This window comes from Arvicanthis niloticus, chromosome 3 (genome assembly GCF_011762505.2).
Source record: "Arvicanthis niloticus isolate mArvNil1 chromosome 3, mArvNil1.pat.X, whole genome shotgun sequence".
Lineage (NCBI taxonomy): Eukaryota > Metazoa > Chordata > Mammalia > Rodentia > Muridae > Arvicanthis > Arvicanthis niloticus.
In genome coordinates, this window is record NC_047660.1 from 111,137,631 (window position 1) to 111,165,456 (window position 27,826).

The 27,826-nt window shown below is 44.6% G+C and overlaps 1 protein-coding gene across 1 annotated transcript in view; it reads left to right on the top strand.

The window, feature by feature from the left end:
* Marchf4 (membrane associated ring-CH-type finger 4) overlaps positions 1 to 24,255 on the top strand; it is a 107,135-nt gene extending 82,880 nt beyond the window's left edge. The window contains exons 2-4 of the mRNA XM_034497906.2: positions 2,082 to 2,237; positions 7,112 to 7,304; positions 22,326 to 24,255. Of these exons, the coding sequence (XP_034353797.1) occupies positions 2,082 to 2,237; positions 7,112 to 7,304; positions 22,326 to 22,693 (717 nt within the window). The 3' untranslated portion in view covers positions 22,694 to 24,255. The remainder of the gene's footprint in view (positions 1 to 2,081; positions 2,238 to 7,111; positions 7,305 to 22,325) is intronic.
* The last annotated feature ends 3,571 nt before the right edge of the window (positions 24,256 to 27,826 follow it).

A 27,826-nucleotide genomic window follows, 5' to 3' on the forward strand; every position in this document is an offset into this window, starting at 1 on the left:
GCAAATGGTTGCTTTGTACTGTAGGACTTGGCACCAGTGAAAAGGGGTATAAAGATGTGAACCTCACCCCCGCCTTCCCGGGGTCCTTCGGAGGGCAGATAGGTACACGAATGTATCCTCGTGGTTACATGCTAAGTTCTCTAAGAGTGAGATGCTACATTCATCCAGCATAAAGTCCTTTTGGATTGAAGCACCAATCTCCACCTGGAGAAGCCATGGGTGACTCCCTGCAGGACATGGCATTTGATCCATCTGAAGAACAGAATTAAGCATTTGAGTAGACTGGGAACAAAAGGACTTCATACAAGCCAAGATTACAATTTTGCATATAGGAGTTAAAAATGAAAGGGACCAATGTTTCTAGAAATCATAGGAGGAGATGGCTAGCTCTATAGTCCACAGTGAAGAGCAAGACTAAATATGCAGATGGATACTCTTAGAAGCCAGAAGATCTTGGACCTGCTTGTTCATGGTTGAGAACAAGTCTTAGTTTCCTAATTGATGAAACATTCAAACAATCAGGGAAATATCTCAAGTGGCATTATCCCAAACACAGCATCACAGGGCTCAGGAATTGGGCTATGCATGGGTCCTTTTAGTAGAGGAACTGAATCCAAAATAAGTGATCTGGGGTGGAAGCATAGCGAGTGAAGGAGGAAGCCATGAGTAAGACCAGAAGGGATGCAGAACCCAACTGTTAAACTCTCTAGGAAGGTGAGTAAAAGAGCTGAGCCAATGGGGATTTACTGAGCCAAGAGGGTAGACAGTGAACTGGGAAAGAGAGAAAGAGAGCAAAGAGAGGGAGATGGAAGCTTGGTAGTGGTGGTGCATGCCTTTAATCCCAGCACTCCGGAGATAGAGTGGATCCCTCTGAGTTTGAGGCCAGCCTGGTCTACAGAGTAAGTTCAAGAATAGCCAGAGCTATACAGAGAAACCTTATCTCAAAACAAAACAAACAAAAATGAGAGATGGCAGAGAGAATAGGTGGTGAGGTTCACAAAGGCACCTTGGGGCCACCATATCAGGTGACAAAAGACAATGTTTTCAATCATGGCTATCTGATGTTCATGGAGAACTCTAGAAAGTGAGCCACACTCTGACATCCAGTTACAAGGGGCTTCAGATCCTTACAATCTAGCTTTGTCTGATGGTTTGTTTTCCTGCTTCCAGTGCTCCTAAGTTGGTCTTTTGTCCTTTGCCCCAAAATTAGCTGGAGCAACACAAGCCTTTGGCAAGGGCATTGGCCAGCCTCCTAGATCGCATAGGATTCAGGCCTGACCTACATTTTTTTCTACTCAAGGACCCAGCATGGAAAGTATCACTGAGAGGCCCAGTGTCTTCATATACTGGCTTGCAGGAGAATAAAAAAGCTCAAGTTCATAGTAGACCTATAGCCTCTAGGCATCTCTAGACTTAAAGTGAGCCATGTGACAAATAAAATGTCACATTTAAAATAGTTATATTTAAAATCAGACTACTGAGACGTTTAGAGAAAAGAGTCCCGGTAGGCCTGAGGATAGTCTGTGTGGGATCTTGTGTTCAGTCATCAGCAGTACCAAAAATACAAATCCTGTTGTATTGCCTCACCTGTGGCTAGCTGGAGATGGTAGTGGCTGTCCTGCTTTTGGTCTGAGTTCTCCAAGTCACTCCTGTCTCCACCAGCAGATGTCCATCATTTGTGTTGCCTCTCTAGCCCTGTGGGTATTTAAACTTGGTTGCGTTTCTAAAGAGAAACTCAGGGAAGCTACCACCCACCATTGGACTATAGAAGGCTTCCATGGACATCCTAGGACTGAGGCAGTTCAAGACTCATTGTTTCATGTCTTACCAGATAGGAGAAAGGCTTCAGAACTGGTAGTTTAGCTGTTTAAAGCTGCTTGGATTCTATGGAAAGGACATTGGAGTCCAGGCCTCTTCAATAGATTCTGGTGCTTCCAGACAAACCTTGTGGCTTGGATGAAGTGGCCTTCTCTGGGCTATTAGAGTGGCTCAGACCAGGGTTCCAGTATCCATCTACTTATCTATTATCTGCTGGACTGAGGCTCCAGTCTCACTACATTGCCTCTTTTTCTTCTCCACAGGGAGAGCTGCTAAGCCCGTGCCGCTGTGATGGTTCAGTCAAATGTACTCACCAGCCATGTCTCATCAAATGGATTAGTGAAAGGGGCTGCTGGAGTTGTGAGCTGTGCTACTATAAGTACCATGTCATCGCCATAAGCACAAAGAATCCTCTGCAGGTAAATACAGGGCTTCCTAGCCTGGAGTTCCCTTATTATCTGCTTTATGGTAGGGGAATTACCAAACCTCAGATTCAGGGCAGCTTGGTGATTAGGTGGCACACAGTCAGGAGGTGGTGAAAGACGTACTTTTCTCTTAAGTCTAGTCAAGAAGTAAAAGGGTTGTGCAAAGAGAGACATATACGGTATATGAGGGGAAAGGTCAGGGAGATAGATGGAAGAGACAGAATAAGAAAACATGGGTTAATAAGAAGAGGAAAAGAAGAAAGAAGGAATAGGAGATGGGGAAAAAGGAAGGACAGAAAGACAAGAAGGGAGGGAAGGAAGAAGGAAAGACAAGAGAAAAGCAAAGAGAAAGAGAACAGGCAATTGGGAAGAGATAGTGGAAAAGTGAGGCTAGAGTTTAAGACAAGGACTTGAAAAGGAGCTGGGTAGACCAGATGGCTTGGTGGTGTTTTCAGACTTTAATATGCTTGTGGTTTACCTGGAGTCTTAACAAGCAGATTCCAATTCGCTGCTCAAGAGCAGGGCCTAGAGCCTGCATTGCTAACAAACTACCAGGGATACTCCTGCTGGCCTGCTGACCACACTTCCTGTAACGAGGGGTAGAGTGGGAAGGAATGAAGAAGAAACAACAAAGACGGGCAAAGAAAATGAAGGAGGGGGTATATAACAAAAGAATCCATGATGACAGAGTAACAGAGGTACTCTGGGAGATAAGGGATCGCAAGGCCAGAATTCAAGATCTATCAATCAGATTGGCAGAACTCAAGGCTCTCTCTACCTACTCTCTCCTCTCCTCCTCTGCTGACATAGCCATCTTCCCCCCTTAATTGCTATCAAGTCCTATGTCAATCAGCCAAATCAGTTTATTAGTAAGAGCAGCATATGAGTGTACACACACACACACACACACACACACACACACACGGGCGGGGGGAGAGGGAGAGAGAGCACTCTGCTTCTGAAAATACCTCCACATATACATCCTCAGTCAAGTAAACAGCCATGTAATCAATTAGCCAGTGAGACAGTGAGGATGGAGACAACAGATGCCTGACAACATCCCTCTTCTGTGGTGTGGCAGATAATCAACCTTTCAAACCCAGGAGGGTTGGAAGTGGGTGACTCTAGTAGAGTCTTTGCATTGGAAATCATCTGAAAACATGTAGAGTTGTTCTGTGGCATTATCCACTGGGTATCCTCAGGAATTGGCAGGGAGAGGCATCAGATTCCCAGATATCTCAGCCTCTTGATGGGAAGCCTCTCCTGACTGCTGTCTCCGTCTTCAGCCATTCGTCTCAGATCCTGAGATGTCTTAAAATAGCAGTGCTGAGCAACAGCTGATCCCAAGTCCTCAGGGTGCAGCGGAGGTCTGAGCTCATTGACCTGCCCCCCCCCTTTTTTTACAGCTGACTCAGGCCTCGGGAAAGGTCAGATCCACAATCTATGAATTCACTTTAAGACATCCCCATCTTGGTGCCACCTTTGACTCATAAAATGAAAAAAAAAATCATTCAAGTATAGCTTTTTTTTTTTTTTTCTTGGCGTAAAGGAAAGGTTATTTTAAGTCTATGTCAGGTAAGCAAATGACAGTGCTGGCACCACCAGTCTGTTAATCTATTTCCGAGTTACTACCCTGACTTCAATTATGAGTTTCTAGGCACTAGGGACCTCTCTGATTCTGTTGGTCCTGGAAACTCAATGGAGTGTGCTGAGTAAATGTCAAGTCATTTTTCTATACAGAAGTAGTTTGGACTTAAAACTGTGCTGTATAGTTGTGTCCTAAATTGTTCCAAGTGTGTGTCCTGGACTCCTCTGGCCTAGTCAAGTGTCACACAACTGTCTGCTCTGCCTCAGTGGCCACCCTCTATGCAAAAAGCTCAGCAGGTCTCTCTATAGAAGTTGGAGCCAGCAGACCTGACTAAAAGAAAACAGAGCAATGGATAGAGTTTAGCCATCAGAGCAGGGAGATACCTTCCCATTCGTCTTTGCTCTCCCATGTCCTGGTTTGTGTCCCAGGCAAAGATGTAAGAAATAGTTCAAGTCTTCATTATGGAACATAATATTAGTGACCTTCTCAAAGCAAGGTTTGCATCTAAGAATACCTACTGAAAAAGGAGTCAGAGCCTTGTGGCTCTTGAGGCACCATTGCCTACTTCCCTCTTTGTCTTTGATAGCTCTGAACAGCAATTTCTTTAGTGCTTGCTTCCTGTGGTTTTAGTTAACCATGGCTGCCCGGTACCCAAAAAATTATAAAGGAAACTCCAGAAATAATTAATAACTTGTAATTGCATATTGTTCTGAGTAGAGGGAGAAAATACCATGCCTTCCTCTCCATCCTACCCAGGATGTGAGTCATTCCTTTGTTCATTATCTAAACCATACATGCTATTTATCCATTAGTTACTGAGTAATCACCTCAGGTAGCAGATTACCTGGCATGAGTCATCACAGTACTTGGTCCACTGTTGTATGAGGTTTCAAGTATCTACCAGGAGCCTTAGAATGCATCCCTCTTGAGTGAGAGAAGACTATGATATATTAATGAACATTTAATTACTGCTTGTTAAATGTTAGCTCATGCATAGTATCAAATTGAACCCTGGAAACAACTCAATGGAGTACTATTATTATTCAATGCACAGGTTTGAGGCAGAGAGTGATTTGTGGACTTGTTGGAGTCTGTACAGCTATGAAGCAGCAAAGCAGGTTGCTATCTGCAACAGAAACCATGGTTCCTGAGTCTAAGCACCTACCCTGCATAGAATAATACGTAATAAGGCACATATACCCATGTATACTCACTCACCCTGCCTTGACAAGTTTATATGTGTCTTTACTGAAACATAGTAAAGAATGCCCTTCATGACCTGGTTTCACATTGAACACCCACAATACTCTAGGAAGAAAGAAGGACCAATTCCATCTTTAAAGAATGGAAAATTGACCATTATCTTAATTATTATACTGTTTCACTCAACAAGTTTGGGGACACTGCTCAAGCAGGATTGGATCCTCTGCTGCCTGATTTGGTGTCTCTTCCTGGTGTAAAGAAGAACATCTCCTTGCACTTTGTCCATTGATTTTCACTTCCTAATGCTGCAGGACTGGCGTTCACAGGGAGAAAGTCTTCTGATCTGGGGACCAGAACCTCATTTAGAATGAGATTCTGAGGGCTGGAGAGATGGCTCAATGGTTAAGAGCACTGTCTGCTCTTCCAAAGGATCCAGGCTCAACTCCTAGCTGCCACATGGCAGCTCACAGCTGTCCGTAACTCCAGTTCCAAGGGATGTGACATCTCACACCAATGCACATACAATAAAATTAAATATATAGAATGAGATTCTGGTGTTCTGGGCATTTGCTGGTAGCAGGGCTTGGCACCATCAATGCCCTTCTCCATTCCCAGCACTCCTGTGAGATCTCAGAGCTCTCTGCTTCTCAGCCCTCTCCTTGCGGTACCTCCTGTTACACTTCCACAGAGCCTCACACGGGACAAGAAAGAGGTCTTGTCTACAGCACCTCATCCTCCCTCTTGTTCACCATATTCACTTTAGTCAGGGGACCCATCCATTATGAAAGAGGAAAAGGAGGAGTTGGGGCTTACTGGTACCAACCTAATTACAGTCAGAAACTCTCTTCTAGACTATGTAGGTTTGGCCCTGGAAAAAGCATTTATTGTACATGAGAGGAGATTATGTGATAGGAACATCTTCTGGAAAATGCCTTTGTTATGTGTAACCTTAGGCTAGGGAAGCACTGGAAAATTTAAAGGGCTAATGCTCTGTAATGGGATGCTATCAGTGTAATTAAATGTTAAGGCCCATGTCCTATATCTGGACTAAAACTGAGATCTTTCCCAACACCTACTGTTCCTTGGAGGTCACTGGCCTACCCCATCTGAGACCAGTGATGGCAGAGGGAGGGGTCCCTGTTGGCAGGTGGAAGGCACTGTGCCTTCCCTCTGTGTTTACACCACAATGATTCCTGAGTATGGTCCAGGAAGAACATATCCATACTCATGATGGATTGCATATGCAAACTCTTAGACTTACATGGTCCTGAGACTGTGGGTGTCATAGGGCAAGGGCCTTTTCTAGTTTTGTCTATTGCTTTAGTTTCAGCATCTAGAATAGTGGCCAGGCACACGGAAATGGTCAATACTTACTTGTTGAACGCAATGAGCCTAAACTAAAATCCTACTCAAGGTTAATTTAAGACATTGCTCCATAGATGAAGCATAGAATCATAGAATTCCATAGCCCAAACTCACCCCCACTCCAGCCTCCAACTCAATACTGCCATAAGTATACTGGTTTTTTTCTTCCTTTTAAAAAGGAAATACAGTTGGTATATTGTGAATTGTTTTTTTCTTACTCCCACATCTTGTGTCCTCTCCTTCTCTGTCAAATTGTTGATCTCTAACATGTACATTAAATGGCATCCAAGGTGGTGTTGTAGAAACAAAACAGTCAAAGGAAGACTTGTGCCCTCTTAGCACCTATTAGTGAGGAAATCAACTGTGCTACTCTAGAAGGACTATTCTGGCACCTTGGAGCAACACCCACATTAGCTCTTTGTTTTTCTTCTCACCTTCAGATTTCTATGTTTTTGAAAGTCAAGTATAAGGGTCTCTTCCTCAGCTATGCCTGCCCAGAACCCCCTCCTTACAATGATGTCTGATCAGTTTATATGGCACGGGTTTCCTCTGCACCAAAAGTAAAATATAAAACTGCAGAAATATCCATTGTACTATAAGTAGAGAAGCCCTGGCTTAAGCTCTAAGCCAGTGAACTGCTGGAGCAGAATTAAGTGTGTGGGCATGGGATATGGGCTCTCAGGCAGCTAATCTGTCACTCTCTCCTCCTCAGTGGCAGGCCATATCCCTGACAGTCATCGAGAAGGTTCAGATTGCAGCCGCCATCTTGGGTTCTCTCTTCCTCATCGCCAGTATCTCTTGGCTCATCTGGTCGACCTTCAGTCCCTCAGCAAAATGGCAACGCCAAGACCTCCTCTTCCAGATCTGCTATGGGATGTATGGCTTCATGGACGTGGTGTGCATAGGTGGGTCTTGGGGCTTGTCTCTGGGAGAAGTGATGAGTTACCTAGTAAGGAAATGGAAAAAAATTCCTCCAGATGCCCTCTACTCAGAGGCCAAGCAGAGAAGCACTGAGCTTGAGACCAAAGATCTAGGATGAGGCAATAACTTAGGTATAAGAGGTGGGTGGGAAAGAAGAGGGGGGCCTGGCAAAAAAGAAAAATTGAAATCATTACCAAGCAAATCTGTCTTGCCCAGTTGAAGACAAGGATGAAGCTTGACTCTGAAGTAGAGAAGATCAGTTGATATGTTCATCTGCCTTAGGCAGGGAGTAGAAGGCTTCTTCTCAGTTGCATACCCTACAAGCCATGACATATCATGTGTGTATAGCAAAATACCCAGAAGCACCATGATGAGAACTGTCTTTTTATTTTCCTGTGTGAATGTATGTACATGTGGGTGGATCACATGTGTATGAAGGTTTGCACATACATGCACATATAAGTGGATGTGAGCAACACAAATATCTGGGGGGGGGGGGTTGTCCAAAGACAACTTTGTATGTTGTCCTCAGATGCTTTCCTCCTTTAGTTTGAGACAGGGTCTCTCATGGTCCTGGAACTTTGCCAGGTAGGTTAGATACACTGGTCAGCAAGTGCCAGGGATCTACCTATGTCCACCTCTTTTCTCACTATTTCTGAAATTATAGACATGCTACCACACATGGCTTTTCAGGGGGACTCCAGGAATCAGAACTTAGTTCCCCACACTTGTAAAGCAAGCCTTTCTGCTAACTAAGCCATCTCTCTGGCCCCTACCTCTTTCTTCTTCTATAAACCTATTCTAGTATCCCAGATTTCTCTAATCTAGTCCTTTGAAAAGTGTAGGGGTGGGGTTCCACACAGGCCCAGAAGTCTGGGGAGTAGGAAATAGAATGCTATTCCGAAGCCCCACCCCTGCTTCACCATGAGCTTCTGGGTTGTTGTTGTTGTTGGTGGTGGTGCTGCTGCTGCTGCTGCTGCTATTCATTCCAGGTAATATTTTGTTTGAAAGGCTTAAGTGTTTTAGGAAAAAGTTAGAACCCACTTCTTTAGTTCCCACTTCTTCTCCCACCGAATGCTCAAGTCTCTTGTTCACCATGGCTCATGAAGGGCTGGGTCCTTTTTCTTTCAACAAATGGTTATGGCTATTGATGGCAAAGATACTTGTTCCTTGCAAATGAGGAGGTGGAAACAGCCATGGTTATTCTGAGTGAAGTTGAAGCATGCTTGAACACTGGTCATATATCCTCATCTGGAACTTTCATATCCTCGGGCCACAAGACTAGAAGCATTGTGCTACTGAAAGTAGAACGGTTTTCTTCTTGACACTGCTGTTTTACTTCAAATATGCCACTCTGCTCTGTCTGACAGGAAAAGGCCTACTAGTTATAATTTGGCTGAGACAATGGTGGTGTGGATTTCTTTGGGGTCATTTAATATTAGAAATTGAAAAGACACAGAGAATGTCATGCTGACCACAGAAGCCATGGACCAGTAATGCCAGACCTTGTGTATTTATCTAAGCTAGTATATTTTGTCTTGCTATGCTAATTCTATATATCAACCTTGGGGACAAAGATTACTTTTCTTATTTTTCAGGTTAAGAAATACTGAAAGGTGCATCTTAGGCTAACTCAATAGAAAGTAAGAACTATAGTTCAGTGCTTTCCCAGGACAGGCAGACTGACCCTAGAGAATTCTGGGAAGTGAAATAAAACTGAGAGTGTCATGTGACCTAGACAACGAGCAGGGGGTGATGGGAAGCAGTTGGAGACCGTAAGCAAACTCTTGTGGTGACTGTGATGCTGGTCAACAGTGACACTAGTGGTTGTGAGGATATAATTCTACCTCAGTTGCTCTTGCTCTGCAATTCTCTCTGCAGCCATACAGGTGACACTGAATGGGTGTGAAAATATAGGGACTTTCTGCAGGGACAATCAAGTGGAAGCTGCAATATTCATCAAAGATGTTTTTATTTTGGGTCTTAACTAGTCACTCAGCCTTACTAGAAAGCAAACTTGGCATCAGTCTAAGGAGTGTGAGGTGGAAACTCAGGCTTTCTTCTGCTGGGGAATCCTCAGCATGTCCCTCATGTCTCTGAGTCCAGGCACATCCCCTGGCTTCAAAAGCAACTAAGATCCACAGTGCCATTGCAGGATCAACTTGAGCATGTTTTCAGAGCCCCCTGGAAATATGGGTAAAATGTTGAATAAAAGATTCCATACCCAAGGTCCATGCTCCATCTGTTAAGCAATGGAGCACCTGGTTAAAAAATACATATTGCCAGGAAGAAAGAAAATAAGTCCTACGCAGTGCTGGCTCAAAGGTGATAAGGCCAGAGGCAAACCATCTGCTGCTGTAAGCCTCTGGATTTTCTGTTTTTCAGGCACTGAAAAATTTGTTCCCTAAAACTGTTTACTATCCGTGGCTATTCAGCCACGGGTAGTAAAGAATGAGTATAAGCATTAAATGGGTAGTTCTTTATGTATAGGTCTTTTAAAAACGTTTTTACTTTTCTATTGGAGTAGTGTGGTAAGTTACAGTTCAGGGTGGTGGTGGGGGGACTCTGTGGAGAAATTCCACCAGAAGCCAAGAGCAAACACTGTCTGTTTACTTCTTGTGAAACCAAGCCTGTCTCATTCGTAGTTGGATCCATCCAGCTGGCTTTTAGGAGCATCGCGGTTGTCACTGAGAAAACCTAGAGTAATGATTCAAAGAATGGCCTTCAGTTCTCATCAAAGGATTTTGCCTGGAGTCATTGCCAGACTCTCTAGGTTCCCCATCAGATGCAGCTAGTTGACCTCCAGGGTTGAGGTCAATAACTTTGGAGGTGAGCATATCAATGGGTAATGCAGTTCCTGATACAAACTGTCCCAGAAGACAATGCATTTCTTGGGTTAGTCTTAATCTTGTAGACCAATGCATACAACTATGAAAATCAAAATAAGTTAATGGGGACACAAACCAACAACCCCCTGGAAAGAAGCAATGAGGGTACAACCCTTCAATGATCAGAGGGTGAGTACTGTGGTCCTATTTCTTCACAGGTTGGTAAAGCTCAGAGCAACTGTACTCTAGGTCACACAGCTAAGCACACAGTAGAGTTGAGAATGGGACCAAGAACCTTTGGCTCTAATTCCAGGGCATTTTCTATAGCCTATTTTATCTCTGGTTGCTCTATATAAAATTATATGTAACAGTTAGCAATGGCCCCTATCCTAGCAATATTGTAACATAGCAAACTTCATGGGAGGTAGAAATGAATCCAGTCATAACCACCAGCAGCAATCAGAAGTTCCCTGGGCCCCATCTGTTCCAGTCTTGTGTTTGGGATCCAAGACATCAGCCATGGTTGCACCTTTTAAAAAGCCAGTGCTGTTTTTATGCCAATGGAGAAAGAGGCTTTTGAAATTAGGATGGCATTTGGATAGTCTATCCACCTATGATATCCTCTGTCAAAGGGTAGTTTAGGTCAGGTAAACCTAATTCTACTGATGAACGTGGACTTGAAAAATCTATTCATTTATATACAAACATTATCAAGAGGGCATTGAACCCACACTCAAGCATGAGAGGCACTGGTTCTAGTGGATCTTATGTCCCATGGAGGGAAGTCACCACTGATGCTCAGAAACCAGACCTTGGGTTGAAGTATGAATTCAGACATGAGTCCCAGGAAGAGGACTGGGTCAGAGGGCTTTGGGGTGGCTGTATCTATTTCTTCAACAACACTTACTGGCTACCTAGTGTCCCCCCCCCAAAACCAAGTGACATTAAAATGAATGAGATATATCTGTCCAAGAACTTAGTCTACAAGCACACGATAACTCACTATGGAGAGGGTTTTTATTGGAGGCAGAGAGGAAGACAGAAGAGAGCAGAGAGCAGTGAACTCTCTTGGAAAACCCCCAAAAGACTTGCTGAAGGAAACCCATCCTTAAGTTAGTTTCAAAAGAGAAATCAGAGTTTCTCCAAACGAGAAAGGAAAATATTCTAGGCAGAGGGACTTGTGTGTGGAAACACAGAAGAGTGAAGAAGGTATGCTTGGGAAGCTGAGTGGGTTTATGTGGTTAAAAGGCAAAGATCCGAGGCAGGAGGTTAGCAATGAGCAATGAATTTGGGGAAGATGGCAGAGGCCAAATCCCACAAGACCATAAATCATGTGCTAAGAACTCTGACGTCACTTTGCTGGGGATGTGGAAGTAGCGACAGAATTTTACATAGGAAAGTCTGATTAGACATAAATTTTTAAACCTATAAATCTAACAACTATGGGAAGAGTAGATCAGAGCTAGACTGACTGGAAGTAGGAAGGACCAGCTGAAAAATAATTATCTAAGCAGGAAACAGAGATGCAACACAGAGCCAGTGGGCATGAGTTGTAAAGGTGACCTTGAGATCCACATAGCCAGTGGAACGGATGGAATGAAGCAGGCAGTCGATGAAACAAAGGGGACCCAGGGGTATACTTTGACAAAGATAGCCAAACAAAAAGAGCACCCCAATTTTAATCTCCAGGCAGGAGGGGCAAAGGCTTTCTCTAAATCAACAGTTTGCAGTCAAGAGAAACAAGTCCTTGTGGACAGCAGAAATGAGAAGGCAACTTCAGGGAAGGTTGATTGGAGCCTAGGGGTGGGGGTGAAGCAGGGGAGGGGAATGGGAAATGGCTTTCATAGCAGGTAGTTCTTTCCTGTAAGATAGGAGAAGATGGTGAGGGGTTTGGGCCAGTCCTGCAAGCATTGGTAGCTGGAAGAAGGAAGATGGTAACAGAAAGTAAAAGCTTTAGTCCATGCACGGGAGTCTGTTGAAAGTTGGGTCAGATTTGAAGAGCTGGAGGTCCACAGGAACCATGGATTTGATGAGTTAACATAAGAGGGTGTTAAGAGTAGAGGTCCATTAAGGATGGAGGACAGCTTACAGTAAACATTTAAGGGATTGATGGAGATGGAACAGGGAGAACAGGAGGAACTGAGTCTCTGATGTCAGAGTGGTGGGGTCTGGACTGATGGGCGTGAGAAGGTGGAATTGGTCTGGGGCCTATAGCCACAGCTCACTCAGTGTTTTTCTAAGTTTGCATCCTTAAGTGAGTTGTACAATCTCTCTCTGCTTCCCATTCCTCCTCCATGAAGCTGTCTATGGCAGCATCACTGAAGGTCTGTTGGGGAACGAGATGGCACATGGAGATGGCAGGTCCTCAGAAATATAGGTGGCAGGGATAGGAAACACTCAGTCAGAGTGTGGTCCTCTTTAAATGAGCAAAGGTTTTCCAACTGTTGCCACAATCTCAATTCCGTGTTGGCCAAGATATAAACAGACAGAGCCTGAACCTGGCTTCCTGGCATGGTCTGCTTTTATTTTGAGCAGAATCTTTTCTTGAAGGCTCTTAGTTCCCTCACACACTTATCTCCCTTCACCAAGATCCACCTCCTCCTCTTCTGTCATCTCTAATGAGGCTGTTGTCTGTAGCTGAAGTTGATAGACCCTTCCAACAAGCAAATGGGGCATTCTTTGCTCCAGTAGGTGACAGTATTAGGACTTAACAAGGGAAAATTAATTAAGGGTGTTGGCACCAAAAATAATTTTTAATCGCTCCACAGACCTAAGAGACTGACCATCAAAAAGTCAACACTGCAAACGGAGGCTGTCATCCTCTTCATATCTGTTTACATGTGTCACTTCTGAGTGGAGGATAAAAAGAAGAAGAATGCCTTTGAGATTGTTTCTGAACCTTAAAACAATGGTAGAGCAGTTTTTCAATAATAGAGCAATTGTTAAAAGTATAGAAACAGTTGTTTCTTCTCTGTGTGGTCTCTTGAGGTCCTGTCTTGTGATATGTAGATAGTGCCTGTCCTTAAAAAGTACAGAGATTTAACTAGAAATGGGAAAAGGCCAAAAATGATTGAGAAACATTTGTAATTTTGAATCTAATTTTAGGCCCAGTGAGATAGTTTAGTGGATAGAGGCACCCTGTGATCCACATGGTAGAAGGAGAGACCTGGCTCCTACAAGTTGTCCTCCCCCCCCACACACACAAATAAATATATATAAATTTAAGTCTTAAGTTTAATTCAGATTAACTCATTCTGGGTAGAAATGACTCAACCTGTTGAACTGTTAATCCCCTGCTTAAGAAACTGGGCAGAGAGCAGAGACAGCCTGGTCTGATAGAGCCTAGGAAGCCAGATTAGTTTCTAAAAACCTTTATGGCCTTGGGCATACATCCTCTTTATAAATGATTTCCTCATATCTAGAATGAGAGTGTTGAATCTGATCATTTCTGAGACCCCCCTCAGTCTAGGATTTAGAAGTTACTTACATCGTAAGCTGATAGTAGAGTTCTCAAAGGTTGACAACTGAGGCTGTAAGGAATCCCCAGTAATGTTGGGCTGGGCATGAGAAGTATCAGTTTTACAAATGGATGAGAGGGTGCTTGGTCTATGCTCTGTTATCTCCAACTAGTTTGTCCAGTTTCTGGATAAATGTTGACTCGTATCTTACAACCCAAAGCTTCCTGAAAACAGTCATCTTTCGCCATGGCAAGGCTACTGGATGCATTGAGAGTGAAGGTGATGGATTTAGAAGAAAATTTGCCATGTGAGCGCTGCCCACTCCACAGGATACCTCACAAAGAGACACTTCATTCTTCCAGATGTACCCACAAAGCTCAAAGTATTTTAGGAACACCTCTTTGTGACTGTTCTCAATGTCAGACAGATTCAGAAATGATGTGTCTCTCTATTGGTAGGCTTGTGATGAAGAACAGACCCAACCAAATAAATAACATAGATGCTCAAACCAGCTAATACTCTTGGGGGATGCCATGACACCTGCCATCAAGACACACACTGTGCTTCTCTGAAGGTGTTAGGGAAATCCAGCAACCTACTTCATCCAACCTTTCAGTAGTTTAACCCAGCAAGGTTCCAGAGCACTGAGAGGCTCTCCTCCACACAATGATCCAGGGATCCAAGCTCCTCCCACTCTGTAGCTGCATCATCTTTAGGCTTTTAAGCCGTTTGCTTCTGTCTAGTAGAAAATTGGCCACGAATAAGGCAGGTGCTCCTCTTACATGCTTCATTCAATGTCTATTTCTTAAATATTGGCCTGACTCTGTTCACATTCACACCAGGGATCTGGCCCCTCATAGTCTATAAAGGGAAAAGGAAATGCCATTCCTCTCCAGAGGTGGCAGTATATGGAGGGAGGACCGTGGTGGGCTTCTAGCCATCTCTATTCCTGTAAGCCCACCCAATTGAGGGAAACATTCTGAACTACGATAGTCTGATGGAAGAAAAACACCCAAGTTCCCAAATATTATCTGTTAAAGTTTTAAAGATTTTTAAAAGCCCAAATTCTCCATGGATACAGAATATGTCAGTTATTTTTGCATTACTGTAACCAAAATGCCTGACAGAAACAAGTTAAACCAGAGTTTTTGTTTTGGCTTGAGATTTCTCAGTCCATTCTGGCAGGGAAGACACCAAGGGGGAAATGGCTACCTATCAAGGTGGGAGCATGTGGTGGAGGGTTGTTCATATCATAGAAGACAGGAAGCAGAGAAAGCAGCCTGGAAACAGGGAAACATATAACCTTCAAAGCCTCCCTCCAGCATGACCTACTTATGCCAGCCAGGCCCCGCCTCCTAATGGCTCCACAGCCTTCAGAATAGCACCAGAGTCAGGGGGCTGAGAGCCTGCGGGGGACATCTCAGATTCAAACAATAATACAGAGTTTCAGTATGTCTGCCTACACAAACAACTTTTTAAATTTATAATAACATATGTGAGGCGCAGCCTGGCTGTGCCTGAGAAACATAAAGATGTCTCTCCAGAGAGTATGAGGTGGCTTTGCCAATCTGGCGTCCCTAGTCACACCAAAAATAGCTGGCATTATTTATTTATTTATTTATTTATTTATTTATTATGTATTATTTATTTATTTATGTAAGATGAAATCATGTGATATTTATTTAATAACGATGATAACATAATAACCAGAATTCATTATGCATTGTGTCCTAAGTACTGTGGAAAGAGCTTCATATGTTGTAGGGGTTTTTTCCTTAATCTTCTTTACTCCATGCAGCTCCATGGCATGGTTGCTATTACATTGCCCATCTTCCTGAAGGGAAAACCAAGAATGAGAGGTGGCCTTTGCACGATCTTTTATCTAGAATACAGTTCTGTGTTGGCCACTGTTAAAACAATGAGTCACACATTAAAACATGTATTGAGCAAGAGATCTTATTAGTAATGCTAATAGAAATTGTACAGAAACATAAATGATTAAAGAAATAGCTACCTTCTCCATAGTTGTTTGAGAGGTGTGCACATGACCCAGAGCATCCGCCACTTGGTACTGCTCTGGGTTAGATACACCCAGAGTGATGACCCCACCTTATAGACTAACTGCATTTCCTCGGACAAAGAAATTTCTTCCCTGAGCTTGGTTTCCTCTTCTACAAAATGAAGATTATAAGATGGCTTACCTCATGTACGTTTCTGGCATAAATAGCTCATTTTGCAAAGCCCTTTTATGATGACAGAACATTGTAAAGCATTCAGGAAATATTATCATCGCCATGGCTATCACCAGCATCATGACCTTCATCATCACCTCTAAGCATTGATACCACCCAGTGTGGCTGAGGAAGGCCAAGCCTCATTTTCATAGAGCAAGAGCTCTCACTCTCTTGAGGGAACCCTGCAGAAAAATCCCCAATTGCACAGATCCTTGCAGAAATGCACCCTTCAGAGAAAGCACTGTATATTTGAGGCTCCATGTTTTCTCTCTCCTATCCAGTCCTATTGCATAAATATCACTTCATTCCCAGGCATTTCACTCCCATATTTATTGCCTCAGAAAAGGCTTCTCACAGGTCTGTTTTGTCCTGGGTGAGCAGAGGGGCTGCAATGGTTCTGACTCAGAAGCCTCAAGATACTCAGTACCTTGACCAAAAGCAACCAGCCCAGTCAGGTGACAGCGAGGTGAAAGTTCTGGCAGAAGTCATATCAAAGGGGCACTCCCCCTAAGTGCCTAGACACCGATAGAACACTAAAATAATAAAATCAGAAAGGAAACTGACTTCCTGTTCACCCTCATCAAGCACTCTGGGCATCTTTTGTCCTTTGACTCTTTATTGCGGGTTTGAGGAACCTGGGTCCCCCCATCACCACTTCCCTGGGGAGGCCCCTAGCAATGCATCTTAGCCACACTGCAAGACGTGAAGATATGCCCTGGAGAACCCTGAGCAGAAAGAGGCCAATCTGGTTTCTCCCAGAAGCAATCCTCTGAGCCCACCAACACAGCTGGTTATATTTCTTTCTTGTATACCTGCCTGTTACTTACTCTAGTATAAGTTCCAGGGTTGGGTCTTTGAGGGGCGCAATCTGGAAAATGGGTATTTGACCACAGCAGAGCTTCAGATAGGGACATCAGGTCACACCCTGCAGCTGTCTGGCAGAAGTGAAGTGTTGTAGTTTGAATGTGAATGTCTCCATAGGGTCATGTATTTGAACTCTTGAACCCTAACTTGTGGCACTGCACTGGAAGGCTGTGGAACCTTTAGGAGGGTACAGTCTTGCTGGAAGAAGTAGCTCACTGAAAGTGGGCCTTGGAGCTTTACAGCCTGGCCCCATTTTCTGTTTGCTCTCCGCTTGCTGATTGTAGGTGCAGTGTGACCTAGGCCCTTCCTCTCTTAAACTGTTTCTTGTCAGGTGTTTGGTTAAAGTAATGAAAAAAACAACTAATATAGGAAGCCTTTCTTTTTAGGAAAGAGGTTGAGCTGCACAAAAGGCCATGGTGGTGGGAGAGGAGGCCCCAAAGCGAGCGCTCCACCGCACCCACTCCTATGGAAGCAGTTGGCCTCCAGAGCACCTTTCACCCTGGGGTTCTAGTCTCTATAAACAATGGTTCCTCCTAATGATGGAGAAGGAGAACAGATGCTCACGGTAACAGGTTGGCAATGAAGGAGGCGGAAGACACACCAGTGTCCTGTGCTCTCCCTCCAATGACCCATTTCATGTGGCCTCAATGTTAATGCCTGCCAAGTGCAGCACTCAGGACTCCTCACCCCATCCGCTCTCATAAAAACTCGGAGGAGGAGAACACCAGGTCCACCTTGCTGATGAGAAACTGAGACTCACGATAAGCAAGTCCTCTGCTGAAGCCAAAAGGCTTGTACCTGGAAGACACACTATTACTCTATATTTGCTCCTGGGCAGGTAATTGGCTCTAAATTGTGAGGACCAATGATCTTTGGGTCCAGGAAGGGGCCATTTCTACTACTGCCCTACATTTTAATATCTGGCACATCTGGAGAGAGTATACTTTTCAAATGTGTGTGTGTGTGTGTGTGTGCACCCATGCATGTAGAAGCCAGAAGTCAATGACAAGTGTCTTCCTCAATTGCTTCTCTACCTGATTTTTTTGAAATAAGGTCTCTCACTGAATCTGGACCGTGTACTTCATCTATACTGTCTGGTCAGTAAGCTCTAAGGATCCTTTTTTTTATATCAGCTTCCCCAGAGCTGAAATTCGGACAAATGCAGCACATGCTGAACATGGATGTTGAGAATCCAAACTCAGTTCTTCATGTGTGTTCATCAAGGACTTTATTAAATCTCTTCCTCTTCCTCCTCTTCTCTCTTTAAATTAAAATGTAGCTAGACGGTGGTGGCGCACACCTTTAATCCCAGCACTTGGGAGGCAGAGGCAGAGGCAGGCAGATCTCTAAGTTTGAGGCCAGCCTGGTCTACAGAGTAAGTTCCAGGACAGCCAGAGCTACACAGACAAACCCTGTCTCAGAGGTGGGGGTGGGGGTGGGTAATGAAAGATGAAATAGATGAAATATAAACTATAGTGCATTCTGTGCAGCAGAGGGCAGGGATAAGAACTGTGTCTAGGCAGTGCTTCTCATTATAACCCTCCATGAACATCATCAAAATCACCTGAGGCTGCTTTGAGATGCAGGCCCTCAGGCCTGGCCCCAGACCTACTGACTCAGGTTTTCTGAGGATAGAGCCAGGAATCTGTGAGTTACTGAAGATTCTGATATACACCTAAGTCTGAAAAGCACTATTTTAGAGTTGTCAACAACTTTTGTGTCATTTAAGCCAGAACACTAGCGAGAGATGAGGGTGTGGAGGTGACTTCTGGGTCACTGAGGCCATAAGAGATTTCCCTATAGATGTCTTGATCAACTTGGTTTAGGCTGTGATTGGACACAATGGTGGGAAGCAGTACTGTGACCGTGGCAGGGGCTCAGAGACACAGAGTGGGCACTCAGAAAAGACAGCATCAGATGAAGTTGTGTCTCTCTCACAAGAAAAATCCAGTGGTCAAAATGCACCAAGGGAAAGTTGGGATTTTTATTTTAGAGACCGCCTTTGCTGTTGCTATGGTTACAGGGTGCGGAGTAGCTAAGCAAGTGGAACTGCCTATTCGTGGTGGCCAGCCTTTTCATTCCTCATAGTGCAAGCAAAAGACCATTTCGGCTGAAGATAAAGATAAGGGGAGATTAACAAAAGAGGTGTCTAACAACCTGTAGCACCTATAACTCTGTGAGAAAGAGAAGCCCAAAAGCTGGAACACTTTAGAGAGATGAAGTGCCTGCTCTTCTGAAACTGAACTTATCACAAATACAGCCAAGATTTAGGTGCATTGCAAGTAATTTCTCAGTGGCTGTTAAATTGCATAGAAAATCCCAGGAAAGGACTCAGTTAAAATGTACTACATTCTTTCCTTCCACCCCTCCCTCTGTTCCTCCTTCCATCCCTTCCTCAGTTCCTCCCTCTACCCCTCCCTCCCTCTCCCTTCCTCCTTCTATTTCTTTTTTCCTTTCTGGTTTGTTTTTGAGACATGGTCTCATGAAACACAGGCTAGGTTCAAACTCTCTGTGTAGCCAATGACGGCCTCACCAGCCACATGCTAGCATTCCAGGCTTGTGCCACCACACTGGTTTATGCAGTGCTGGGGACTAAACCCAGGGCCTGGCAAATACTGGCAAGCATTCTACCAATAAAGCTACATCCTTATCCCTTCCTCCTCCTATGCTCAGACTCTTCACCGACAGCCCTCTCTGCTCACCCGAGTCCAATCTCTTTCTCAGTTCACAGCCATTTCCTTGGCCACCACGTTGTCTGTCTGCATCATCGACCCCAGCTGATGAACCTTCCTTGTTTTTAAAGAATTCCTCCGTGCAAGGAATCAATAAGTCATTTCTGAAGCAGAAGGCTGAGTGGATGAGAATGAGGTAGTTTATGTTTTTCCAACTTTCCCCAAATAAGTGTTATCTCAAAAACCAGGTGCGTTTCTCCCCTCTCAGCCACCTATCCATTAAAATGGTTTAATTACTGCCTGAACACTAGACAGGCAATTAAAAGGCAGTATTCAAACCAACAATTTAAGGCACCCTCTTCAATCAGAGTAAAACTGTCTGATCGAGAAGCTAATTAAAAATGGAGTGTAGATTCCAGCCAGAAAGTTTGGGTCCTCAAAAGCCTGTGGATTTAGGGGTCCTTGTTGCCTTGGTGTCCTCCATCCCCTCAGGCTCCTCCACTTTCTCTTCCATGGGCTCTCTAAGCCCTGAGGGGAGAGATCTGATGGAGACATACCATATAGGGCTGCATGTTCCAAAGTCTCTCACTTTCTGCATGATGCCTGGCTGTGCATCTCTGTATTTGTTCCCGTCTGATGCAGGATGAAGCGTCTCTGACGGTAGCCGAGAGGGCATTGATTATATTTGTCTTTCTGGGTCTGAGATAGCTCGCTCCGCATGACTTTCTTCTAGTGTGTTTTGTTTTCTAATACAGCTGTACTGCAGCACCTATATTGACTTTGTTTTTACCTTTTTCTTACAAGTGACTTCTCTTTTTGTTTTATCTTGTTTACTAATTATCTATTAAGGCAGTGCACTAATTAAAAAACACATGGCAATCTTATAGTGTCTTATGAACCGTATTTCAGGCTAGGAAAGGAAATGCTAAAACATACATGGGGTTATATATAAGAGCATTCACTAAACTGTTTAGCTTGAAAGCATGAAGACCCTAAGTGAGTTCTGGGAATCCAAACCTAGGTCATGCATGGCAAGCACTTTACCCACTGAGTCATGACCCCAGCCACGGTGAGAGATTTCCTGCAATGCTATCACAGTGCAAAACATAGGACAGGTGACATAGCAAAACATAGGACAAGGCTCTTGGTAAGTCATGTATTCTGTTCATGCAGAGTGTGTTCTTGTGACCTAATCACTGTGTAAAAGACCTGGTTTTCAATACTAACTCATTGGTAACATCTGAGTGTTAAAGAAGATGCACTTAATCAACAGAAGAAAGGGGATGGGGTGATGTGTGAAAGAGGGAGAGACAATGGCCGTTTCTAGAAGTTGAAAAAGGTAAGGAAATATTCTTCCTCCAAGGCTTGAGGAAGTGTAAGCCCCAGTAATGTCTGCACTTTAGCCAGGTAAGACCAACCCCAGAACTGTAAGAGAGCATATTTGTACCATTGCAAGTTACCTGTTACCCTCAGGACAGTTATTATGCCAGTCATAGTGAACTAATAGTCACTATCACCAAGCAGATCCACACACTAGCCCTGGGACCATCTATGTCTCATCAAATGGCACCCTCCTCATGCAGCTATGGCTCCAGATACTTCTTGTGCCCACAGCTCACTTGTCAGCCAGTCTGTCAGCTCTATCTGCAACATACATCCTGCCTCCAAAGGCATCTCACTCACTGCACTGCCTGTCCCCAGCACCAGTCACCACAGTTTCCAGGTTCAATTACTGTTTCACTTCCTGCTTAATTTTGGAATAATTGTATACTTGTCTCTTCTGGAGCACCAGTGAATTTTCTTGAAGAGCAAATCTTTCAATGCCACTCCTCCTTCTAAATCTCCTTGGGGGCTTCCCATTATACTGGATAAAATGCAAGACATGATCATAACGGGGGCTCTGCCTACCTCGCCCTCTGATTGCCACATCCACAGGCTTGCGCTATGCTAGGCATGCCAACCTCACTTTCAACCTTGGCCATTCCATTCCCACCTCCTGGCTGTGTGCTTGCATTTCCCACCAGGGATGAGTGCTCTTCCCAGATCTTTGCACACAACTCTCCTTCTCCTGTAAGCTTCAACTTAAACTTGTCTCTTCCTATGAAACTTGCTTCTCTCCTCCCTCCTGCCAAAACAAGACCCCAAATGCCTGCAGCTAAGGGCTATTTAATCCTATTTCATCTTTATCCTAGCATGTGCCCACACAGGAAGAGTCTGGTCAGTTTATTTGTACATCTTGTATATGCCTCTTCACTTAAACATAAGCTCTCTGAGGGCAGGACTTCCTGTTTTGGGCACTGTAATATCCTAAGTGCTTTGCACACAGCAGGCCTACAATTGATATCCTTTGCCTTGTTGCCAGATGTGATTTGTTTCCAATGGCTCCCACTGCATTTGACCAATGTAACTACACCAATGTTCAGCCTGCCACGGGGATCTGTGTTTCAGTAGCACTGGCTGTGGGAAGAGCTAGAGTAGAGTTTCTTCAGCTGTCATTCAGCAGGACCAGGATGACCACGGGATTTCATTTCTGTTGCCTTTTAAAAGCGCATGATTCATTCAACGCATGCTAAGCACAGGGCATCATGAATATGTAATACAGGGAAGGAAAAAAATATTTATATTGTGACGTAATTGAAAAATTTGAACTGTGCCAAGCCAAGAAGGGGGCAGGATGGAGCAGAAATAGGCGAAGCAGAGCCTATTTCTTTCATGCAGAGCCCGGCTATTTTGTGACAGTCACCCTTCTGGTGACTCATGGAGTCTGGGAATCAAGTGGTGCTCTTAAGTCATGTGGCTCAGAGCTGGAAGGTAGATTTAGAATAAAAGCAACACAGTGAGACCCCAGCGTCTCCAGTGCCCGTGGCTGTGTAAGTTAAAGAAGTGATGGCATTCTCCCACAGGTGTTGGCTTCGTTGCTTAGCCGTTGTGTTCTTCTCTTCCTGCTAGGCCTCATCATCCATGAAGGGCCCTCAGTATATCGCATCTTTAAACGCTGGCAGGCTGTAAACCAGCAGTGGAAAGTGCTGAACTATGACAAGACAAAAGACTTAGAGGATCAAAAATCAGGTGGCAGGACAAACCAACAGACTTCCTCATCTGCCCAAGCCAACATGCCCTCCACGGAAGAGGAGGCAGCCAGCCCACCTGCCCGTGAAGAGGGCCCCACCAGGGCTGCCAGCCACCCTTCAGGCCCTGTGTCCCAACACCACTGTGCTTACACCATCATACACATCCTGAGTCACTTGAGACCTCATGATCAGCGGAGCACCCAGAGCAGCAGCCGAGAGCTCGTCATGAGAGTCACCACAGTGTGAAAGGAGGCGGAATAGTGAGACCACACACGCCACAGGAAAGAGTCTGGGCCAGGAGGGGCCCAGGGAGCAGGAATGGGAGGCAGAAATCCAGCCGTGGGTGGTGGGCCTCAAGGGGAGCCGTGGAGAGACAGCCTGAGGGAGAGTACTTATGATTTCCAGTCCATTGGTTCCACAGCAAAGGAAAAACCAACATAAACTCTACAACAATGGGTGGGACAAATGGAATCTGCCCTAAGAATACAACCCCTTCCGGAGAGCCACAAATAGCAAGACACTCAGAAAGGGGTGGGCAGAAAATGGTGGCTGGTACCTGGGGTACCTGCTGTGCCTGTGGGTGTAAGGGCAGCAAAGAGAGAAAGCAAAGGCCACCTGGAGAAGAATTTTTGTAATCTGCACCTCTCTCTCAGCTTTTGGTTCATAAGACAGAGAGAGAGAGAGAGAGAGAGAGAGAGAGAGAGAGAGAGAGAGAGAGAGAGAGAGAGGAGAGAACAAGAGACAGAAGAGAGAACGAGAGAGAGAGAAAGAGAGAATGAGAGAGAGAGAGAGAGAGAGAGAGAGAGAGAGAGAGAGAGAGGCCTTGTGAGCTGGTGGCCCTACATGTTTGTTGGGGGCCTCTACACTCTTCAAAATTCCAATGACTCAAATGGTTTTACAGATCCCCTGGAGAGTTGTTGGCACGCCTGGCCAGAGAGATGGGGCTGGGTCCCCCAGAAAAAAACTTTCCTAGCTGTAACTACAAGTGTCACGTGAACTCGAAGAAGGCTAAGGTTTAGAGATGGTGATTCTGTTTCCTTGTTTATTTTACGGTGATTTGGCTCAAAGATGTTTACAGGATGGGGGACTCACACGCATACATGCGTGTGTAGAGGGAAGCGCAGCCTTCTCACGAGTGTCTCAAGCACACTTCTGCTGCTGTGGCGTCAGCCTTCAAAGCTGCCAAGCCAGGGATGATTTTCCTCACTACTGAGCCCCATCTATAACCAGGATATGCAGTGCCATGTCCTTTTGGCCTTGGCACTCTCACAGGACAGGCACACACACACACACACACACACACACACACACACACACGTATGTATGGATGTGTGTGCAAGCACATGCCTGCGAGCACATACGCACACACAGAAACACACACACACACCTGGGTCTGCTGCAGTGTGGGGTACCACTGGCCTGTGTATCTCAAGGAAGGTGTAAACACCTATCTGAGTATTCCTCCCTGCTTGGTATCAATCCCCTCCCTAAAGAGGCTGTTTGCGTGTGCTCCGGGCTATGTGCTCCTGGTCCTTCTGTGCAGCCAGGCACACCCAGGAGCCAGTCAGGGAGCACTGTCGTAGGAGCCACCCATGTGTTCCAGGACCCTGCCAGGGAAGGCCACTGGGTGGTCTCCTGCAGAGTTTCTTACTGTCATTGCACAATGGACATGTCATCTTTGGGTATTAAATGGACACTGTCAAGTACTTTTTTAAACTAGTTTTTAGGGTTTTTTTTTAAAAACTCTCTGTTGTTTGTAATATTCTCTTAAAAGCTTGGAAATAAAATTTCTTTCCCTAGCACTCGCATCCCTTTTCTGGGTTTTCTTCCTTTCTCCTTTTCCTCCAATGAGAGCCACTTTTCTTTCTCTGTTCTGTATGTTTTCTTAGCAAGAGTTCTAAGTGTTTTTATTTTGTCTTTCAGAGTACAGAGGCTAGGGCAGACAAGTATGCTGCCATCAACATGTATCCATGTGTGTATGGATACACAGGTACACATGATGCATGCATGTATGCACATAGTATGTCTATATGTGTGACTGCATCAAAACAATGAGATTCTTGGCTTCTTAACAAATGGATTCCATCCAGTCAAAGCAGGAACTATTCTCAACCCCGTCCCAGGATACAGCCCAATACTAATACTAATACTCAGTATTAGTGCTAGAATGATCTCTGGTGAGCTCCACCCACTGGGTCCATTTCAAAGAGTTGAGAGAATCTGAGGAGGGAGTGTAGGTCCAGGTTTCCTTGAATGCTTTCCCTTGAGGATCAGAGAATAGCACCCAAATCAGGAGTCCCAGAGAAAGTTTGGACAGATCTTGAGTAACAAAGATTGTTCCTCCCTTCACCCTGATCTGTCCCTCCGTCTTTATGGTTGATGAACAGCCAGACAGTATCATAGGTGGGGCATGCATCGTGCAGTATTAGTAATTGTAGTTGGATGAGTAGCTGCTGGCAGGAGGTCTCTGGCTTGGGGAGTACTTTGCAAAGATTACTTCTCAAAGAATCTTAGAATCTCTTAGAATCCAGAGGCTTAGAAAACACACACTGAACAACTTAAAACTAGATGAAACCCAAAACGTCAAATAAGCAGTCTTTTTTTTTTTTTTTTTTTTTGTTTGTTTGTTTGTTTGTTTTTCAAGACAGGGTTTTCTGTGTAGCCCTGGCTGTCTTGGAACTCACTCTGTAGACCAGGCTGGCCTCGAACTCAGAAATCCGCCTGTCTCTGCCTCCCAAGTGCTGGGATTAAAGGCGTGGACCACCACCGCCAGGCAATAAGCAGTCTTAATAAGGGCTGGAAGGGCTGCATCTCGGTTGGTAGGGTGCCCCAAATCCTGGGTTCAATCCCTAGCACTGCCTCAACCAGGCATAGCACCACACTTGCATCCCAGCTCTCAGGAAAGAGGCCGGAGGATCCCGAGGTCAAACTACATAACGAGTTCAAGGCCCATTTGGGACACATGGGACACTAAAAACAATAAACAAAAGTTAAAAAGAAGAAGAAGAAGAAGAAGAAGAAGAAGAAGAAGAAGAAGAAGAAGAAGAAGAAGAAGAAGAAGAAGAAGAAGAAGAAGAAGAAGAAGAAGAAGAAGAAGAAGAAGGGCTTGGGTTCTCAGTGTGGTCCAGAACAGGTGATTTAACTAAAACATTTATGGGAACTCTTTGTTATGTGCATTATCGTCTTTCAAAACAGTGTTCAAATGTAGTAGACTCAGCACATCATCAGAGCCATGGTGACTACCGTGCTCTTTCTCTGGTGATTCACAAGTCACTTCAGTATCTATTGATTATTGAGGGACTTAAAAATTCTGAATGTGTTGTGCTGAAAAGATATAATTGATGAGACATTCTCACAGAAGGCTGGACTTTATGGTGTCTTGATGCTACGAGCCTTGACCTGTCTTGTTGATTGCTATATACTCACAGCCTACAGCAGAGCCTGACACATTGTGATGGTTAGTAGGTTCGTCTGAATGAACAAGACATTGCTGGGGGAAGTACAGATACTCACTCCTTCAGTACCCAGGTGACATGCCCCCTCTTCTTTCAACATATACTCTGCCTGCCAGGCCAATCATCAGGTAGAAAGGAAAAGTCAGATTTGACTTTGCCCAAAAGGATGGTAAATTCTTTGTGCTTAGAGTGGGGAACTTATGGGTACCATAAGTGGGTACCTAACATCTGAAGTTCTTACCATACACAGGGCAGCAAATTAAATCTTTGACATACATCAATCAGTATTACAAGAAACCAATTACGTAGATGTCATCATTATCTTCATTCTACCATGTGGGCACTGAGGCACAGAGAAGTTACCTGTCCAAAGCCACCAGCTGGTATTCCCACCTAGGGTCTCTGGCTAAACTGTAAGCACTCCATGGGCTTCCTCCAGACTCTCAGCAGCACCATAAGAAACCTGCACCCAGTGGATGCTGAGAGGTTGTCTGTAAGGAAAAATGTGCAGGTTGTGGAAACTGGGGCTAAATAAAAATAAACTTTTCCTCTCTTCTAGGAGAGAAAATGCAGAGTTTATTTTAAAAATCAGTTCCTGGTGTTATCTACCTAATATAATTGTTGAATGGGAGCTTGCATATATTAAAGAAGTGGTTATATCTGGAAATTGGCAATGAATATGGTTAAAACACACTTTTATGAGCAAATGACTAGGTTTTATGAAGGTTCTGAAAAAAAAATTACCTATCTGGACCTAGATTTTTGGTTTTAGTTCCCAGTGACTGACAGGGGCAGGCTGAGATTCCTCGACACTGTCACATCATGTTGGAGGGTGCGTCTTATTTGAGAGGGATGTCATCAGTGTCCAGTGTCCCTAGTTATTATTGGCATAACTATAAAAATAATTCTTTGGGGGAGAAGTAAATTTGTTGCCACCTTGGAACACAGAAACTCTAAAACAACACACGTTTTTGGCGCAAATTGTCAACCACCTCACAGCCCCTAGCTTACTGCTACTCCTTCATCTTGCTCTTTGGCACAGATAGGCTACTGGGAGTAGCAGAATGATTTGATAAGAGAGGAATCAACCCCTGAGGATAGCAATGTGCTCTATAAACAGGATCTGTTCTATTGTACAGGAGGGAAGGTAAACATTGAATTTCCCCTTGCCATCTCATCTCAAATCACATTAATTATTGGTATCAAACAGTTAAGAAGTAAGTATTTTACCCATGAGGGTGTGACCCAGTCTCCTCTCTCACTCTTACAGGCAGAATGACAGGGACTTGAAAAAGTTTGTGTGCTGTACACAGTTGAGGGGGGATTGAAAATGGCTCAGATGGTGAAGATTTAGGACTGGCCTCAGCCTGTTTCTGAGCCTTGAGTCTGAGCTGTGTTGTCTGGTACCAGGTGGAATACACCGCCCTTCTGCCTGCTTCATCCGACCTCACACACACCCCACGCACTCCGAATGCAGCCCATCCTGGAATGAGAAGACACTGGTTTTCTTGGTGCTGAAGCTTCAAATGGTGGAGCACCAAAGACTTCACCCAGATTCTTTAGATGCTTCTCTTCCTCATTAATGTGCCACTTATAACAACAAGCCACGGCATCACATTTAGTTCCAAACCAGAGCTCAGTAGCCGTTTTGGGGAAAGAAAGAGCTGGGGAAGAAGGGGGCTTATAGTTACAGAAGGAATTAGGCGCACCCTGTGCCTGTACCCTTTAAGCCTCATATGACCAAGTCCTAAACTCAAAGAGAATCTTCAGTGCCCTCCATGTTGGTCTCAGCCTGGTCTCTGCTGCTCCAGCTAATGAAGAAAGAGTGTAACCTGGCCCATGGCTTCAAGGCACAGAACACTGCCAGGAGTCTATGATCCTGAGGGGCTCTCTCTACAAAGAAGGGGTAATCTGTCTTTGTATT